Genomic DNA, 19463 nt, shown 5'->3' with positions numbered 1-19463 from the left:
GTGTGAGAGTTAGTGAGGCTGAGTGCATGGGTGAGAGTTGAGGATGCTCTGTTTTTGGGTGAGAGTTTAGTGAGGCTGAGTGTGGACTGAATAATATAGTCCCAGGAACACGTTAGTACTATCTGTTTTTGAGTGTGGACAGAACGGGTTAGTAAAATAGTTCCACCAGAACTCGAGTCTTATAGACTCGAGTTCTGTTCAAAATTTATTTAGAACAATGTTTGGTTAAGTAAATCTCGAGTCTTATAGACTCGGTTTGTGCCAGGAAAAACTCGAGTCTCTAAGACTCGAGATTGGATTACTCAAGATCTGTTGAAAGTTTCTTAATTCCTCTAATCCAATCTCGAGTCTTATAGACTCGGTTTGCGCCAGGCAAAACTCGAGTCTTAAAGACTCGAGATCTGCGTGGCAATGTTCAGAACAAATGCAAAGCGATTCTATAATACTCGGTTTTTAAGTTGAATCTCGAGTTTCAAAAACTCGAGATGTTAGTTTTCTTAATTGTTTGAAAACGTTCCTAACTATTTTGAATGGTTGAAGACATCTGTTATGCACAATACCTCAGATTTTCAAAGGCTTTGGGTTTGAGGGGTTTTAGTACAACGACTTGGACCAGTTAACGTGACTCAACTCAACTCAACTAAGTCAACTCATGAACTATCTGCATCATTGGAGCGGTTTTGGGCTCATAGACCCGATTACCTTTTTGGGCCATCCTATAAAACCTAGCACAAACCAGCCTTTCACTTTTCCTCCAAATTATGGAGTTATTTTTTTTTAATCTCATTCCCAACAAAGTATAAAATTCAGCAATCAACCTCACTATCGGTTGGTAATATACAAATTAGTGAATGGTTTTCTATCCATCTTAATCGATATCTAATTTTCTACCAAATATATCTTATTTTCTTAAATATATATATCCTATATAATGTATTCTAATTAGTTTAATTGGTAAAATTTCACATTTTCAAATAAAGAACTTTGGAATGAATTCCACCTAAACTGAAAAGAAACTCATTAGTATGTTGACTAAACGATAAAAAGTAAGCATTATGATTTAGTTATCATATATTCTAATCCTATTGTATCTATTTATAAATATATATATATATATATAAATTATTCACCATATAATTACTAGAAAATGCCAAATAAAAACCGATCTAGAAAACCAAAAAAAAAAAAAAGTACAAGACTGAATTTTAAACAATATGCTAAAAGACTAATTGTTGAGATTGCCAAAACTTTGATACCTATTTGTTGCATGTGCCACCAAATAATTATGAGACATATTCTCAAGACGGGGCAAGTATTTTGTTATATCGCGTTATACACATTTTCAATAAATAATCAAAATTAGGTACTAATTATGGCTGAGTGCTGTGCCTAATCCGCTAGCTCATAAATGAACCCCTCAAACTTCTTCTTTTTTTTAAGATTCCAAACAAAGTTTTATTTAATTTAGTCATAGAGGAACCAAATTAAAAAAAAAAAAAAAAAAAAAAAAAAAAAAAAAAAACCATCATTTAAAAAAAAAAATTACATTTCCAAAGTGATTTTATGACAATGGTGCTAGTTCATGGCTTAAACAAAACGGGCTCATGGACTCCCAAATTTATCCTTTGTTGTTTTTTTTTTTTTTTTTCTTTTTTTTTTTGTCCTTTTTGCATGACAAATTAAATTGGAAATTTTATTGTAAAACTAAGCTTGCAATTCTTTCTAAATAAGAAAGGTTAGCCGTATTTAATTCAAAATTGAACAAATATGTGATTGGAGCATATTTACTTTCAAAATAGCTTCACAATAAACCTTTTTCAAAAATCCAAATGCCGAATGTTTAAGTTACTTTTCAAATAGTGAGTTATAGGATTGTATTCAAAATAAGGTACTATCAAAAGATGGGTATTGTGGGGGTGTCTAACACCTTATTCACATGTAACTGAACTTTTAAGTCTATATCTTTTGGTTGAAGACATCTTTTTATTTTCCATTTTAGCTTATGAGCTCTTAGGACTTTCTTAGCTAAATTTGGGGAAAAAAACATTAAACCTACAGGTAACTAATCACAACTTAGAAAACCAACTGGCCATGGTTAGTGGCAACTCCCTAAAATGAATGAGGAACTAAAAGCACATTCATACACAAACATCACCCTAGTGTCACACACAAGTCATCATATACACATGTCACCAAGACTTCAAATTGTGGATGTCACTGTCTAAATTCGATTTCAATGTGATGTATAAATATTCGATTACTATATGATTCAAATTTGTTATACTTTGATTATTTTATGAACTTAACTAAAACCAATATAAGTTGTACCTATACTTGACGTTGAGCTAATTACCAAAAATCATTATATGAGAATTATAAATGAAATCTTGACTATGAAAAGTTACAACACAACTTATTCAATTGTTTAAAAAATTCCACTTAATATTCAGATGAGTGGCATTTAATTATCGTACGTACATATTAGTCTGAAATATATATATATATATATATATGTTAGTAAAATTATTTTTAACACTTAAGTAAAAATAAAAATAAATCTTAGCTCTACCACTAGTTTTTTTTTTTTTTTTGGTCAACAAAGGAGATAATTATATTAGCTAGTCATAAAAGGCGAAGTATTGGCTATCAGCCTTAAAGAGTACAAACCATTAGCATCAGAATTCACAATTACATTTGGGTAGGGGGAACATCAAGAACAACAAAATCAGAAGTTAAGGAACAAGCTCCTTTAGCAAGGCTGTCTACTCCTCTGTTAGCCTCCCTAAACACATGCCTGATCACCGTCCACTGCAACTGCCCGAGTAAGTACCTGCAGTCATTAAGGAGTGATGTATATGAGCTGTTAGGGGTTTTCCTTGAGAGAATAAGATTCACAACCACCTTGGCATCCAACTCCACTGCCAAGTGTGTGATTCCTAGCTGTGAGGCAAGCGTGAGACCATCCCTAAGAGCCCAAAATTCAGCAATAATGCTTGTACTGATACCAATATATCTCATAAATCCTTCAATCCACCTGCCATGAGAGTCACATATGAGCCCTCCCCTCCTCCCCCCCCCCCCCCCTACCTTCCCTGGATTGCCCAAGGAAGCACCATCTGAATTGAGTTTAAACCACCCCTCTTGTGGCTTAGCTCTACCACTAGTTTTATATCACATTTATCTAGTCTCAATAGTTCATCTACTATTTTAACATATATATTAACTAGTGCAATATATATATATATATATATATGTGTGTGTGTGTGTTAGTAAAATTATTTTTAACACTTAAGTAAAAATAAAAATAAATCTTAGCTCTACCACTAGTTTTTTTTTTTTTTTTTTTTTGGTCAACAGAGGAGATAATTATATTAGCTAATCATAAAAAGGCGAAGTATTGGCTATCAGCCTTAAAGAGTACAAACCATTAGCATCAGAATTCACAATTACATTTAGATCAGGGGTAGGGGGAACATCAAGAACAACAAAATCAGAAGTTAAGGAACAGGCTCCTTTAGCAAGGTTGTCTACTCCTTTGTTAGCCTCCCTAAACACATGCCTGATCACGGTCCACTGAAACTGCCCGAGTAAGTACCTGCAGTCATTAAGGAGTGATGTATATGAGCTGTTTGGGGTTTTCCTTGAGAGAATAAGATCCACAACCACCTTGGCATCCAACTCCACTGCCAAGTGTGTGATTCCTAGCTGTGAGGCAAGCGTGAGACCATCCCTAAGAGCCCAAAATTCAGCAATAATGCTTGTACTGATACCAATATATCTCATAAATCCTTTAATCCACCTGCCATGAGAGTCACATATGAGCCCTCCCCCCCCCCCCCCCCTGCCTTCCCTGGATTGCCCAAGGAAGCAGCATCTTAATTGAGTTTAAACCACCCCTCTTGTGGCTTAGCTCTACCACTAGTTTTATATCACATTTATCTAGTCTCAATAGTTCATCTACTGTTTTAACATATATATTAACTAGTGCAATATCCCTTTTCTTATTAAAAAATATATATATATCACTATCATATTTCATATTTCATATTTACAGTTTTTTTATATATATAGTTTCATATTAACAGTTAAACTTAAGTAGGAATTGTATTTGTACATATAATAAAAAGAAAAGTGTGCAACATAGAATTTTTTTTTTTTTTTGAGAAAGAACACTATAATTTTATTGATGGTAAGCCGAATTGGCTTGAATTACAGAAAAAATGTGTGGAGGAACATCCTCTATCTACATCAAAAACTCACTAACATGTCTTGCATGTCTAGCAATGTTATGGGCTAACTTGTTGGCCTGTCTTTGCATGTAATTGAACTTAACAACTTCCAGCTGAGCTGCTATCTCCTTGGCTTCATCTAGTAGATGTCTATACTCGGCCAGTGAAATATCTTTGCTCTTCAAACCATCAATAGCAATCTTCGAGTCACCTTTAAGAATAATCGATGATAGTCCGAGGTCTTTGGCAAACTGAAGTGCCTTCTTTGCTGCTATCACCTCCATGACAGTAATTGAAAAAGGCAAATGAAAGCTCTCTGCCATGGAAGCTACCATACTGCCCTCCCCATTTTGGACAATGACTCCCACACCAGTAAGTTTACTCTCTATAAACACTGACCCATCAAAATTCACTTTGAGTTTCGACCATGGAGGTGGCTTCCATATAGGCTGAGGAGCACTCCAAGACATCATATCAGGGGGGGTGCGGAGGAATGGTTCGGACAAAAGATGCTCTAGCTTTTTGCACTCAAAATCTGAACAAAAGATGCTGGAGTAAGGGTGCTCTTTTGGACTCAGAGATCACTCTCTATTTTGGTAGTGTCAGTAGGGTTTTTCTCTTAGCATTTATTGAGAGTTAATTATGAATTATGAATGTAATTTGGTTTTTCATTTAATAAGGACCTTCCATGTGAATCTTTTCTTCTGACATTGCTTCATGGCTTTCTTCATTTGATGTTTCCACATGACTTGATTTCATTTGCTAATTGTCCACATCATCAATTGGAAATTAATTTGCTTAAAGATACTTGATCATAATCAATTGGACGATTGTGGATACATCGTAAAAATTTTGATGTCTACAAGTACCTTTAAAAAGAATGTTACACAAGCTTTCCAATAGTATCAAGAACAAGTAAAACGAAGATCGTTAACGCCTTGAACCAAGTACACAAAATTGGTACCAAAAACTATATATAAGGACAAGAATTCGAACTAGAACGCTTCTAACAGAGCTTTTTCCTCACTTCTAAATGATTGCAGATTCCTTCTCGGCCAATTTCAGTGAATCAAGGTAGACCATGTATATCTGGAAGTGAATCGATGTGCAAACACCCTTGCTAAAGGGGTTGCTCATTATCTACAGATTTTGTTGTTTAAATTCCCACCCTCTTTGCTGAACTCTATGTTATTTTGAATTTTGCTGCCTATGGTCTATACTCTTTAAGGCTTTCAATCATAACAATTCCTACTTTGGCTAATTAATTTATAATGCATTATCATTTTAACCAAAAAAAAAAAGAAAAAAAGAAAAGAAGAAGCAGGAACCAAAGCACATGCTCACACATACAATGTGCTTTGGCCCTAATGCTCAGAATATGTATGAGCAAATTTTTTGTTCTGTTCTATAAATTTATCATCCCATCCACTCGAAAATATTAAAATATAAATACCATGAAAATACCTAACTATTTTCACTAATTTAACAGTATAATTTTTTAATATAAATATTATTAAATTTTCTTTTATCTTTTATTGCACTTTATTTCAACTGTAGCTAAGACAATTGAATTTGATCAAGATATGTAATATTTCAAATCAATTTTTCTTATATAAATCTTCGCAAAATAATTGTTGTGAAATTTTAAAATACTCGCAAGTGAACGAACCGTACCGAAGTATAGTTTGACAAGAACGAGTTCAAACTCACAGGGACTTGAATGAACGTAAAAAAATTAATTAAACCTTAACCAAATTAATCCTAATCTAGTTTAATAAAAATTGGTTTTTTTGAAATTAAATAAACTAAACAAATAATTATATTAAGCAAAGATATAATATAAAGCAGTAAAGAGATGTAACAATCTAGAGAAAGGAATTAAAGTTTTGGAATCCACATTGTTAATTCATATTAGCATATATTTATGATCATTAATTTTTCCCAACCACTACATGATAATCTAAAAATCAATCTTGCTACCATGGAAAGTATTATCATTAAAACTTCTATTTAAATATCCAACGCATGCTCTTCTTCCTTCCTATGTATAAAATCAAATCATCAATTGTATCAGTAGCCAAACAAATCACAAGAGATATCTAATTTTATAATCAAGAAATAATAAACGAAGCATTCAATTTGTAGGGGTAAAATTCCCAAGTCAACAATGGGCCTTGGGCCCCGCACGGAGTCTAGCCATGACCAAAAGGGAAAAGGGGGACCAAAAGACTTCCAATCCAACCCTGTTGAGCCCAACTTATTTAAAAAGACGTCCGAGGAGGAATGTCTCCTCGGACACACCAAGTACAAGCCCAATGTGCGCCCCATCCACAGTGAAAAATCATCCTAAACAAATGTGGGTAGTAGGATGAGCCTCACAAAGCAGGAAGAAGGAAGAAAATGTAAGACGTCTAGGGGGAAATCACAACTGCCGCATTAAATGCAAGGAAGCTACTTTTCCAGCCGCATTAATGTGGAGAAGACAGGCGAACAGTGTTACATTGACCAATGCAACTCACAGAAAGATAAGGTGGATGTCCGATGGGACAGGCACTCAAGTGAAGGTCCAAATGGTTAACAAATGTAAGGCTCTTATCAATTTAAGGTGGCTATATAAGAGAAGGAAATCCCCATGAAGAAGGGATCGGAAATTTGAAAACAAAAAGGGTATAGAAAGAGAGAGGAAGGCAATAGTCTTTGATCAAAGCCAGAGGTGCACCCATACGTCTCCTCGGACTGAGTATCCTGTGGACATTAAGGAAATATTCTCACGTTCAAATTGCTGCATGGCATACAATTAACGTTCACTTCGTCCAGCCCTAGTTCTGTAACCCGCTCTCTACAAATTCATTGTCTAGGGTCCTTTGGGCCAGAACCACTTACTTGTTGGGCCTAGGCCCCAAAGACTGACCTTACACAATTAATTAAGACAAATCCTAAATCATGAGAAAAACATGATTGAACTCATATCTAGAATCCCATCTTAGTCAGTTGATATGAAGCAAGAACAATTTAAATCATTAAAGAACAACTATTGTGGGAAAAATCAAATCACATAAATAATACTGAAAATCATTAACAAGGTTTCATCCTTAACCTTAATTATAAATTTAGCTACTCATGGTAATTGAAATAAAACACGAATAAAATACTAAACATTAAACTAGACAAATAAAATAGAGAAAGAAATAGTCACAATGCTATCATGGAGAAAAGCTACAGAAAAGCCACATGCGGCACTGCCTCTTGCTCCAATTTTCTGTTTTGCATCTCAGCCCTAGCATTCGGCTTTCTGAATTTTGCACTAAAGAGCCTTTAAATAGGTCAAGGAATCCTATTACGAGTTGAATTCCCATTTGGAGAAAATTCCAGATTTTTAGGCTTCACTTAACTGACGATTTTGTCCCATTTAATTTCAGAATTTTGACTTTTGGTAAACTAGAAAGTTTTAACCCTTTAAGTTAACTTTTCAGCCCAACTTTATTCATCTTGAATGGATTTCTAAGCCGAAAGTTATGCCAAACATACTAACTGATGTGCAGGCTGGAATCCTAATCCAAATTAGACTTGGATTTGGTACAAATTTCCTTTGATTCCTTGCTCCAATTGGACTTAAATTTAATTGGGTTCGCCTTCTTTAACTTCATCATGGCCCTTGTAAAAGTAATGTCCATTAGCTTTCTTCTTTGCACCAATCCACTTATTTAATTTCATTCTCCTATAAAAGACAAATTCACGCAATAAAATTCAATTAAGCACGAAATTGATTATTCAGCATTATTCCAAAACCAAATATAAAATGCATGAATTAACTCAAAATAAGTATGATAATGCTTACTAATAATGATATAAATATGCAAAATTAAGCTATTATTAATGCACATCAATAATCATATACTCCTATAAAAATTCATTTACATAAAGAATTAGTGTACCTTATTAATACTTTGTTTAATTATATAGTATGACTTTAGGTTATTACAATATTGTATATAATACAGTAATAACCATAATTTATGTTATTTAATTAAACAAATCTTAATAATATTAGAAAGGGAAAAGAAATTTTTTTGAAAAATCTTGGATTTTAGGATATGTCCCTAATTTAAGTTCTTCTAATTTATTCAAAAATGTTAATTTTTTAAATTTCTTATCATGTCTCAAAGTAAGTTAACTACAATAATTATCTTTTTGGTGTTGAATAACAATCTCGTTAATTTAAGTTAGACGATTTTTCTTTTTCCACTCATGTGGTTGTTTCTAACAATGTTTTGTGTACCATATTATTGCTTTGTAATACCTTGTGTTAACCTTTTTATCCTTTAACAATTGAGAAATGTTATGTCTACAACATTTTTACAACAAATCCTAAGTAGTATATTGTTATTTGCTGTTAATTACTTGGTGGATAAGAAAGTAATTTTAGTGATAAGTTTCAAATTAAAACCAATAACAACTTGCCACATAAGATTTGTTGTGAAAGTGTTGTAAATGTAACACTTCTCTTAACAATATGTACAAACATATGTTTATTCATTTATTTATGATATATTGAAATATTGTTGCTAGACGATTCCAAAAACATAAACTTATTTATTTTTCTACATAATATGGCTGTAATCGTGAAATAAAGGTTTACAATTTTGACTTACTAATAAAGTTAACTTAAACAAACTTATGAGAAATCAAAATTTAAACATCACAAAAGTGTGTAAAATATTGATGACTGATTAATTAATGCATATTCTTTTTTAATACTCTTTTCAAAGTTAATTAATTTCTACCTAATTCACTGCACTTATTAAGAAGGAGAAGGTCAATTTTATTTGTAAATACTTCATCTTATTTTTTTTTTTAAACTCCAAAGAATACAAACACATTAATTTATTGCTCTAAAGTTGCTTTGTGCTTCTAAAGTAATACTACTTAAAAAGAGCAAGTAAAAATTGATAGAAAAAATAATAAGATAAATATTTGTCTTCAAAACACAAGTTTTTGCATTTGTTTTGGCTACACTAAAAATATTATTTGTGGGTGATTATAAAAGTGTACACTTTTTTTTTTCCTTATATTATGTGTTTATAAAGGTTTGCAATTTTAATTGTCTAATAAAGGAAAAAATGTTAAAAAAAAAAAAAAAAAAAAAAAGGCGATCAAAACAAGGTGATGACAGAAACCTAATATGCTACCCAATTTGAGATGGTGGTGACAACCTACTGAATTTGTTTTCTTTTATCAGCTAGTCATATGTAATTACAATTATTGAGATGGTATCCATACCTGGAGTATAAAGTACGATTGCGACTATCATGGATACTACTCAAAAAGACAAAGTATTTGATAGCTATATATTGACAACTCAAGGGGTTGTTCCCATAGTTAAGTTGTACACTATAAATTTTGATTGTGACCAACATAAATACTATGAAAAGAGATTCCTTCAGTACTTAGAAGAGAAAGATCAGTTGTACAATGTTTGTACTTAGAAGAGAAAGATCAGTTGAAACTTAAGTTTGCTACAGACAAAAGTCATAAGATAAAAGATGGTCATACAAATCCTTAGATGAGAGAGAATCAACTATGGTAGTGATTGAAGGGATGTAAGAGTCATGGTTTAATCCAAAGCTAGCCAAGAGAAAGAGATGAGTTCAAATCATGAACTAGCTGATCAATAGTAACCAATGTGTCCACAGGATTGGTGAGCTTGTGAAATAATCAGCAATAGATTAGCTACCTTTTTCAAGGTGGAAGTTAATAATGAAATTCCATTGTTCGAGTCTTAGATTGTGAAGTGAATATGCGTTTAGAACTACCCAAACCTCCCTGGAAGTTGCGCATGCTACCATATGTGCAAGAATAATTTCTAAGAGTGATGATGAATGAGTGCACTTAAACATATGTTTATACATTTATTTTTGCTATATTGAAATATTATTGGTTGATAATTCTTAAAAAATAAACTTATTTATTTTTCTACCTAATGTGGTTGTAATAATGAAATAAAGTTTGCAATTTTGATTTACTAAAATAGTTAACTTGAGAAGTCAAGTATTTAAATATTATAAAATTATCAAAAAATATTTATTTCTAATTACTTAATATATACTCATTATATTTTTTTCATTTTAAAAAATTAATTTATTGAGACTATATTCACAATACTTAAGAAAAATATCAATTTTAGTAGTATATACTTCATTTTAAATTGTAAAAACACACACACACACAAATTAATCTTTTGTGGTAGAGTTGCATATTCTTCCAAATTATTGATAATTAAAAAGAGCAAACAACAAAGAATAATAGGATATATATTTTTCTCTAGAACACAAGTTTATACATTTGTTTTGGTTAGTATAAAGGCGTTATTGGTGGCCAATAATAAAATGTATGCTTCATTTTTTTTCTCTCTATTATGTGTTTCCGTTAATTTGATATTGGGTTGCAATTTTAATTCTTTAATGAAGTTAATTAGCTTGGATATAGTTACAAAATATGAAAAATATTAATTATTGGAAAATTTCAAAATATCCCGGGGTCAAAATGGGGTGATATGATATGAGGAGCTAGTAAATGGGCATCATAAGCTTTCTAAGGACTCTTCATTTGAGCTAAACAAGGGTCAAAAGGCCAAAAAATAAGTTTACATAAGTGGAAAGAATCATGTGAAACTCATAAAGAATAGTTTGAAAATAAGTTCGAGGTGCCCAATTTGTATATATATTTGCCACAAATTACTCATGGGTGATCCAAAAAGTTGGTATTAAATAACTTAGGCATGTTTCTCTACACTCTAAAACAAAAGGCTCTACTCGATGTTTCCTAGATTGTTGGAAAATGCTTGCCCCAAGGATGACAAAAAATCAACTTTGAAAAGTTCACATTTAAACTATCCCACTTCTCAATTGAATAACTTTTTGATCATAGCACAAAACACAAAGTTGGAACCTTTAAAAAGTATGTAATTCAAGCTTTCCAATGATATCAAGAATAAGCAAAAAGGAGTTCATGAATGCCTTCAACCAAGTACACAAAATTAATACCTAAAAACTAATATACAATAAAAAAAAAAAAAGAAAAAAGAAAAAAAGAGGAACAATTTTTCAAAATAAGATGCACCAAATCGGGACCCAAAGTACGTGCTAACACATACCATGTGCTTTGGCCCTAATGCTCATAGTATGTATGAGCGAATTTGTTATTCTCATTTTTTATAAATTCATAATCCCTTCTACTAAAAAGTATGAAACGAAAACATCATTAAAATACCCAAATACTCTCCCAATCATTCTAGAAACTTTTCAAATAAAATAATCCTTTGTCAAATCCAAGCTTACCCTAAAGAATAATTTCTAAATCCCTTTTTATTTCATAGTTCTTATGCTTCAAGTTGCTACAATGAATACCATGCATGTGTGATTATGAATATTTATAGATATGCATAATAAAGCTAGGATTATTTTCAATCCTATGTTAGTATATTAATTGTCATTATTAAATGAACACATATATGAATCTATAACGTGGGTATCACTTATTCATCAAAAAAACATGGATATCACTTTTTTTTTTTTTTTTTTTTTTTTTTAAGAACATGGGTATCATTTGAGATTTGGTTTTTGTGCCCTACCCATTTATAATTTTATATTTTATTGAAATAAGCCTGTGATGGATTTATGGATATTATGTTTGGGTGTGTATCGCCCTCTCACTTCACAACAACACGGCCAAATTTGTCAAATTGCACAATTTAAGCAAAATATTAGGAGGAAAAAAAAGCACTCGAACAGAATTATTTACTTATGTAACATATTTTTGAGACTCAAGTTTAATTCAAACTTAAGTTCTAAGCAATATAAACTCTCCTGCTTAGCATGCTGGCTGAAACTTGAGTTTGTCAATTTTGAATTCAAAAAATGTGCTACCGTAAATACGAGTAACTTTTTGACAGTGAATTTCTCCTAAAAGTTTGCTAAAATTGTGATATTAGGTAAATTTGGTCTGCCAACGTAATTTAAACTTATGTGCCTCTCTTTGTCGTTTCACGTGACTTACTATTAAGTTTTTGTGTATACATAATACAGTTATTAATTATTTTATAATATTTTTATAAATAGTTAATATAAAAAAAAATTTATTAGTTTTTATCTAATTTACTATTTATATCACTTATTTATTTATTTACATATTAATAACCCTTTTTCATTTGTCTTAGATATTTATTTCCGTTCCCAGTTTTCCACCGCTTATTTTCAGATTTCTCTCTAATGTGAGATACTATTTCTCTTTCCATCAGTCAACACACATTTTCAGATCTGATCTCTCTCTCAGATCAGGCATTCAACCATGTTTTGCTGCCACAATGAACGCCGGTCACCGCCAGACCACTGTGAGGCCAAGATGAAGATTCCCCAGATCGGTGTGAAGAGGAGAACGTTGAATGTTAATCGACAGCGTTTCTGGGTTACTGCCTGCGTTAAGATCGATAGCTTTTTGTTCCGGCCCGGTATCTAATTTCCGGCCGAAACCCGGTATATATCCCCCCCGGAACGGCCGGTATTTAAGCCGACACAAAGCACCAACGTGTCTGTACTCTGTACCGGTCGTCTTCCTTGCTAACTAGTCCAGCCCAGACTGGATTTGTGCTCATATCAATGAGCCTGATGTACAAATAATCAGATGACTGATTTTGTGGTAACATTGGCAGTGAGTATTATTTATGTTAAAAAGATCTTTTGCTCTTTTTAATTTCCTAATCCATTGTCTTGTTTTACCCTTCTTCTCCAGCAAGCTTTGATTTCGGTGCCTATGATGCTCAGGTGGCTTCTTTGTAACCTTTGGATTTTGTTTTTGCCACGTGTCCTTCTTCAGTTTTAAAATGGGAGAGAACGGGAGACTTCAAGACTGGAGAGGAGCCGGAGTCAATAATCAGGTCAAATATTATTTTGCTCTTGGCTTCGCATTTCAATTGAATGTGACTCAAAACTACATGAAAGTTTCTCTGTTATTTCCTTTAAACTTCCCAGTTTTCACACTCTTCCTCGTTGTTTCGCTGGAAAACTTTCTGTAAAGATAGTTTTCCATATTTTTCAGTGTTTGGTAACACAAAAAAAATCTGGTCAATAGAAAACTATCTTTGATCAACAGAAAACTTTTATTTTCTATAAGCTGTTTTCCAAAATTTTTTTTTGGAAAACAATCTTTCTCTCATGCGTTGCATCTTCTATAAATATTATCTTCATCTATAACCGTGGGAAATATAATTTTTTGGTGCCTTCTCTCTCTCATGGTAAGTTTTCTTACTTTTTCTCTCTTCCCTTTGCTTTTTCTCTCCTCACACCCTTACCGTCACTAACTCTGGTCTCTCCTCTTCCCATAGATCTCTCTCTTTAACTGTCTCTCTTATCTCTTTTCTCCATGTTTCTCTTCCCCTCTGTAACACAATTCTCTGATTAGATTTTTCTTTATTTCACTGATCGATCAATAGTTCCAACTTGCAAAGGAGAACAAATTTTCAGCGGTAATTATTTCATTCCTCTCTACCAAAATCCCAATTCTTTGCTTTGAATTTCAAGCTCGATTTTCTTTTTTCTCTAAGAAATTTTCGGTTTGATGGATTCCAGGCAGAAGTTACTTCTTTTTCGTACATAAAGTTCAATAATAATAATAATAATAATAATAATAGAAGAAGAAGAAGAAGAAGAAAGAATGAAAGAAGTAAAAGATGAAAATTTTAAACATAGTAACTATATTGCTCTAAATTTCTTTTACATGAGACAATCTTTACCGTAGACTAATAATATTGTTATATAATGAATGATAATTGTTTAGGAGAATTGCATTTGTTGACAAATACATTTTTTGTTGGCAGATACTATGTAGTGATGATATATTATGCAGTACATTATGTAAATACATAATTTAGAGTAATATTGAAAACTTGTGGTTGACCATAGTAGACAAATGGTTGATATGTGTGTGTGTGTACGTACGTTACTGTCTATATATATGAGCAAGATGAGTGGTAGAGATCATGAAATTTGACAACTAATTAATTTTGATTGTATCTATTGTCAAAATTTTAGATTAATTAGTATGAAAACCAAATTCATTCTTGGTTTTTTATTTATAATGATTACATTAGTTAGTTTACATAATATACATGTTTTAAATTATACAAGAAATATTTTAGAAAAATTGCATACCAAACACCAGAAAACATTCTCAAGCGCATTTTTAAGGTCATTACCAAACACTGGAAAATAAGACAGTTTTCTAGAAAATGCTCTTTGAAAAATGAACAATTTTCCAGAAAACGTTAATGCTGAAACAAACAGAAAAAAGAGTCAACTTTGTGGTCACCCGACACCAATTCTCATTTCTTTGTTAATCACCAACTATAAACGGTAATTATATCTCATTTTCTTAACTACTAATTACATGTCACTGCATTGGCGGCTTCAGAAAATTTGTTTGAGGGGGAGTATTAAAAAACTTAAATTAAACAAAATTTAATAAAAAGAGAACTTCTTGAGGAAAAAAATATACACACAAATATATAAAATCTTACCATTTCTTTCTATAATTTTTATTATTTTGAAATCGTTATATGATAATCTCGTTATTAATGTTGCAAACTAAGTCTCTTCAAAAGTTTAGTTAAATAAAAATTTTCTTGGACTTGTTCTTTCTATTTGTAATAACTTAATATATTATTAAGGGGATCAAAGTTTAATAACAAAATTTGATTACAAACTTAGTTGTAGTCACTCGAATTAACATTATTACATATTTTGAAAATCTAATTGATGAATTGCATGTTTTTTATGTTCTTAAAACACGTCGAAATTTCATGCCAATCGGATCTTATTTACTATTTGATTCATAAAATTATTTTTTATGTATAATTTTAGATTGCAAATACTTGAAATTTAAATATTTGATTGACGACATAACTATTGATCTTTTATCTTCTTGAAATTTTGTAAGTATGGAGGATCTAAGAAGAAAATGTAATTAAATTGTGAATTTGTTAAAATTCACATTTAATAAAAAAATATTGAATAGAGTTGTAGTCTTAGTTTACAACCAAACTTGTTGCTAAATTTTGATCAAAATTTAATTATGTTGGGCCTAATAAAAATTTAGGGTGGTCACAAAATTTTTTTAAAGATAACAAAAATCATAAATTTTTAAAAATTATACATAATAATTTTTTTTCCAAGTCAGGGACCACCCTGTACTTTATGTAGAGCCGCCCCTGTGTCACTGTTACTTAACTACTAATTATTCTCTACCAGATTTTTTGCTCTCAGCCACACATTTGAATCTTACTCTACCATGCGAAGTTTCTCATCAATTGCCTTAGCTTTGTGAGAAAATCTCAGGAATAGTGATGCAGCTGGGTTTATAAAAAGGGGTGTAATAGAGAGAAACGTGCAGAGAGTGAAATTAAGCTGTGTGAAGATCTTAAAAATAAATAAATAAATAAATAAAACAAAAAAACAGAGCTTTGTTCAGATTGAAGATCTTGTTGCGATCTTGGTGTCACTGGGTTTCTAGAGGTATTATTGTATTTTTCAAATTTATTGTGAACTTAAGTTTTGGGCATAAACTTGAGCATTGCATTCTCTATTCTATTATAGTAAATTGTTCCCTATATATTAATTAGAGGGTTTTCAAACTTGTGTGATTAATTTTCTTGCTGCTCTTGCGTGATTATTTATTTATTTTTTTGCTTCAGTTTATATTTAAATTTTATTTACATATATAGATGGAGATTTATCCCAACAAATTTATGGCAGATGTCCTCTTCATGAAGTGACTCAAAACTTTCATAATTTTAACCAGATTGCATAAACAAAACCAAGAAATACTTGGTGTCCAAACTCCTATATCGCAGCCCTCCAGCCATAAAAAAGTTGTATCATTGACCACACTCTTCTCATTTTTACAGGATTTTGGAAGAGGTGATTGGTGGACACCCATACCCTCAAACCATGTTTAGTTTCATGGAGATGCTTAAATCATTGGCACCATTTTTCACTGCTGCTGTTGTGATTGTACTAAGTCCCTTTGTAAAAGAACGCATACCTTCTGCAGTCAGCAATTATCTCGTCTCCACCTTTCAAATGTGGCTCGCTAGATTCTGCACGCCTCACATCACTGTCGTCATTGAAGAGAAAGGTGAACTCAAAAGCAACCAAATCTATGAAGCTGCCAAAGCCCACCTACATACCCTGATTTCTGATTCAACAAAACCAAAACGCTTCAAGGTAAGCAAAGAAGATAGGCAAACGGAATCAACAATTGATATCATAAAGGATGTAGAGGTTATTGACTACTTTAGAGAAATTAAACTCAAATGGAAGTTACGTACAGAAAAAGGAGAGTATCATTACAGTCCTACTAAGAAATATTTTGAGCTTTCCTTTGACAAGGGATACGAAATGGATGTGCTAGACTCTTATTTAGATGATATAGTAGACCGTTATGAGAGAATTCAGAAAGAAGACAAGGTGGTAAGGATTTATACCTGTAAAGAAAACAATCGTGATCGTGCGGTTTATCCTGAACAAGATAGTGATCGTAATGTAAATTGGAGTTATGTTAATCTTGAACATTCAGCTACGTTTGAGAAGTTGGCAATGAACCCAGAGAAGAAGGAGATGCTCAAGGATGATTTGGACAGGTTTCTTGGAGGGAAGGATTTATATCAGAAAGTTGGCAAGTCATGGAAGCGAGGGTATTTGCTTTATGGTCCACCGGGTACTGGTAAATCAAGCTTGATTGCTGCCATGGCTAATTACGTCAAGTATAATATCTACGATTTGAACCTTACCGCTGGGCTTTCAAATGAAGACTTGAGAAGTATATTGCTCTCAACAACTGATCGCTCAATACTGGTAATCGAGGATGTAGATTGTTGTACAAAGTTCAATGACAAAGAGAAGAGGCATTACACGGTTAGCATTCTTTATTCTCACAAAATTTAGTTGCAATTACTCCTATATATATATATATATATAGTCAACTATTATACACTTCAGACAGTTTTTCTGCGAATGGATTTAGTTGGATGTATATTGAGTCTTACATTTGATGTTTATTAGATTGAAATTGACTATAAATGTGTACAATGAGTTTCAATATAAAGTATTTTTTTCAATACAAAAAAATTGTTATAATGATTCTAAGTGTATGAGCGTCTTTTTATTAGACTTGGCTATAATTTTAACGAGATATTTAGTTCAATGAGTCTAATTAGTTTTTATCCTGGTAGAAAATTTTTCCTACTATTGGATGCATGTATTGTTGGGTTTGAGTCTGAGAATTGAATTAGTAGTATATTTTAACAGAGAAATAGAATAGAAATGGGAATAAAAATTGCATACCAATCATATCTCTTAAACCCCTGGAAGTTAAGAGTATTGTGTATTGATTATAACTTTTAATGAGTACATATGCTATGCACTATGTCAACAACATGTCAACAACCATTACAATTATCATCCTAGCTGATACAAATGACATTATCTAATTATTTCATTTAATAGTATTTAGTTATTTTTTCAGTTCACACAATCGGGTTTATTGAACATAATGGATGGATTATGGTCGAGCTGTGGAGATGAACGAATTATTGTGTTCACCACCAATCATAAGGACCGGCTTGATCCTGCTATATTGCGCCCAGGCCACATGGATGTGCACGTGCACATGTCATATTGCACCATGGATGAGTTCAAGCTTTTGGCTTCTAATTATCTTAATATCGAAGATGACCACCAACTCTATAGACAGATTGAAGGATTGTTGGAGAATGTAGAGGTTACCCCAGCTGAAATTGCAGAGGAACTTTTAAAGAGTGGTGGTACTGATGTTGTTCTCGGAGGACTAGTCAAATTTCTCAAGGAAAAAACAATTCAGAAAGCAAAGGCTGCAGAGTTGAAGGAACTTCTGAAGAGTGATGATAATACAGATGTTGATGTTGAAGGATTTGTGAAATTTCTTGAGCAGGAAAAACTTAAGAATGCAAAGGCTGCAGAGGCGGAGCAACTTTTGAAGATTCATCATACTTCTGTTGATGTTGATGTCAATGTTGAAGGACTTGTTAAACTTTTCAAGCAAAAAAAACTTGAGGATGCAAAGGCTGCAGAGGTAGTGCAAGTAAATATCCAAAAGAATCATAAATGATGGGTAATTTCAAAAGAGGTGGTTCGTGTTCTCAAGGAATTAGTAATGTTCCCAAGCCATTCTAGCACTTGTCAAATCGCATTTAAGTTTTTCATCTGGGTGACCATGAGTGACTCCCTGCTGGTGGTGATCATTATTTGTTCCTCCCCTCATTTCTGTGTTTTTCTTCTCTTTGTGAAATAATATGCATCGTGTCAATGTGTGGGTTTGCACTGCTGTGAATCTGATTATGTACTTGTGCAAATTGTGTGACCATGCATGTGTGTGAGACTTTGGTGATTTAGAAAAGAATTACATGTTTGTTGAATGGATATTTTGCATTAAGCTTTTTATGTGTGCTGCTATATGCCTCTGATCAATTTACTTTTATTGCTGGTAATGTTGACTCTTAACTCTTTTTATGTGTAACAACCCTCCCCTCTCTCATCTAGTTACAGTCCTACCACTATTGAATGTTCATAATTAATTAGTATTTAATCATTTAATGCTTTGGTGAGAAAGCATATAGAAGTCTTTGGAGGTTATTTTCTGTTCTTTGAAAAAAACTACATGCAAGCCAAAGATGTAAATCAGTGTTATTTGGTAACTGTACTTCGAGAGAATAGGAACTGATCACATAATATGTTGTGATATGACTCTTTCCCTTTCACTTCTCCCTTCTTTTGTATTTTATTTGTTTGATGATCCTGAAGTTTAAAAAAAAAAAAAATTAAAAATCAAAAATTGGTGGTTTTTTGTAATATAATAACTTAATTTCTTTCATGTGTACACTGGCATTACTCAAATATGTAAAGTAAGATTAAAATTCAAATTCTTTTCGTCTGAAGACTTTACAGTATCAATGGATGTCATGTCAAAAAAGGCAACACATGCCACGTCTTTTTCAATGTTCCATTTGGATTATAGTTTTTGGAAGTGCTCTTCACAAATGAAAGGCATACCATTTACAGCCACTGATGCCAATGGGCTACTCAAATTCAATATGGACTCCACTCTTTGGGCTCATATTGGGAACAAGGGAGACAACCAAATGCGAAT

The 19463-nt window shown here is 32.3% G+C and overlaps 1 protein-coding gene across 1 annotated transcript in view; it reads left to right on the top strand.

Moving 5' to 3' along the window:
- LOC126705510 (AAA-ATPase At3g50940-like) overlaps positions 1 to 18736 on the top strand; it is a 57780-nt gene extending 39044 nt beyond the window's left edge. Inside the window, exons 2-3 of the mRNA XM_050404566.1 lie at positions 16186 to 17194; positions 17805 to 18736. Of these exons, the coding sequence (XP_050260523.1) occupies positions 16229 to 17194; positions 17805 to 18425 (1587 nt within the window). The 5' untranslated portion in view covers positions 16186 to 16228 and the 3' untranslated portion in view covers positions 18426 to 18736. The remainder of the gene's footprint in view (positions 1 to 16185; positions 17195 to 17804) is intronic.
- The last annotated feature ends 727 nt before the right edge of the window (positions 18737 to 19463 follow it).

The sequence above is a fragment of the Quercus robur genome, chromosome 11 (assembly GCF_932294415.1).
Source record: "Quercus robur chromosome 11, dhQueRobu3.1, whole genome shotgun sequence".
Taxonomy (NCBI): Eukaryota; Viridiplantae; Streptophyta; class Magnoliopsida; order Fagales; family Fagaceae; genus Quercus; species Quercus robur.
This window is presented reverse-complemented; position numbering and strand designations above follow the sequence as displayed.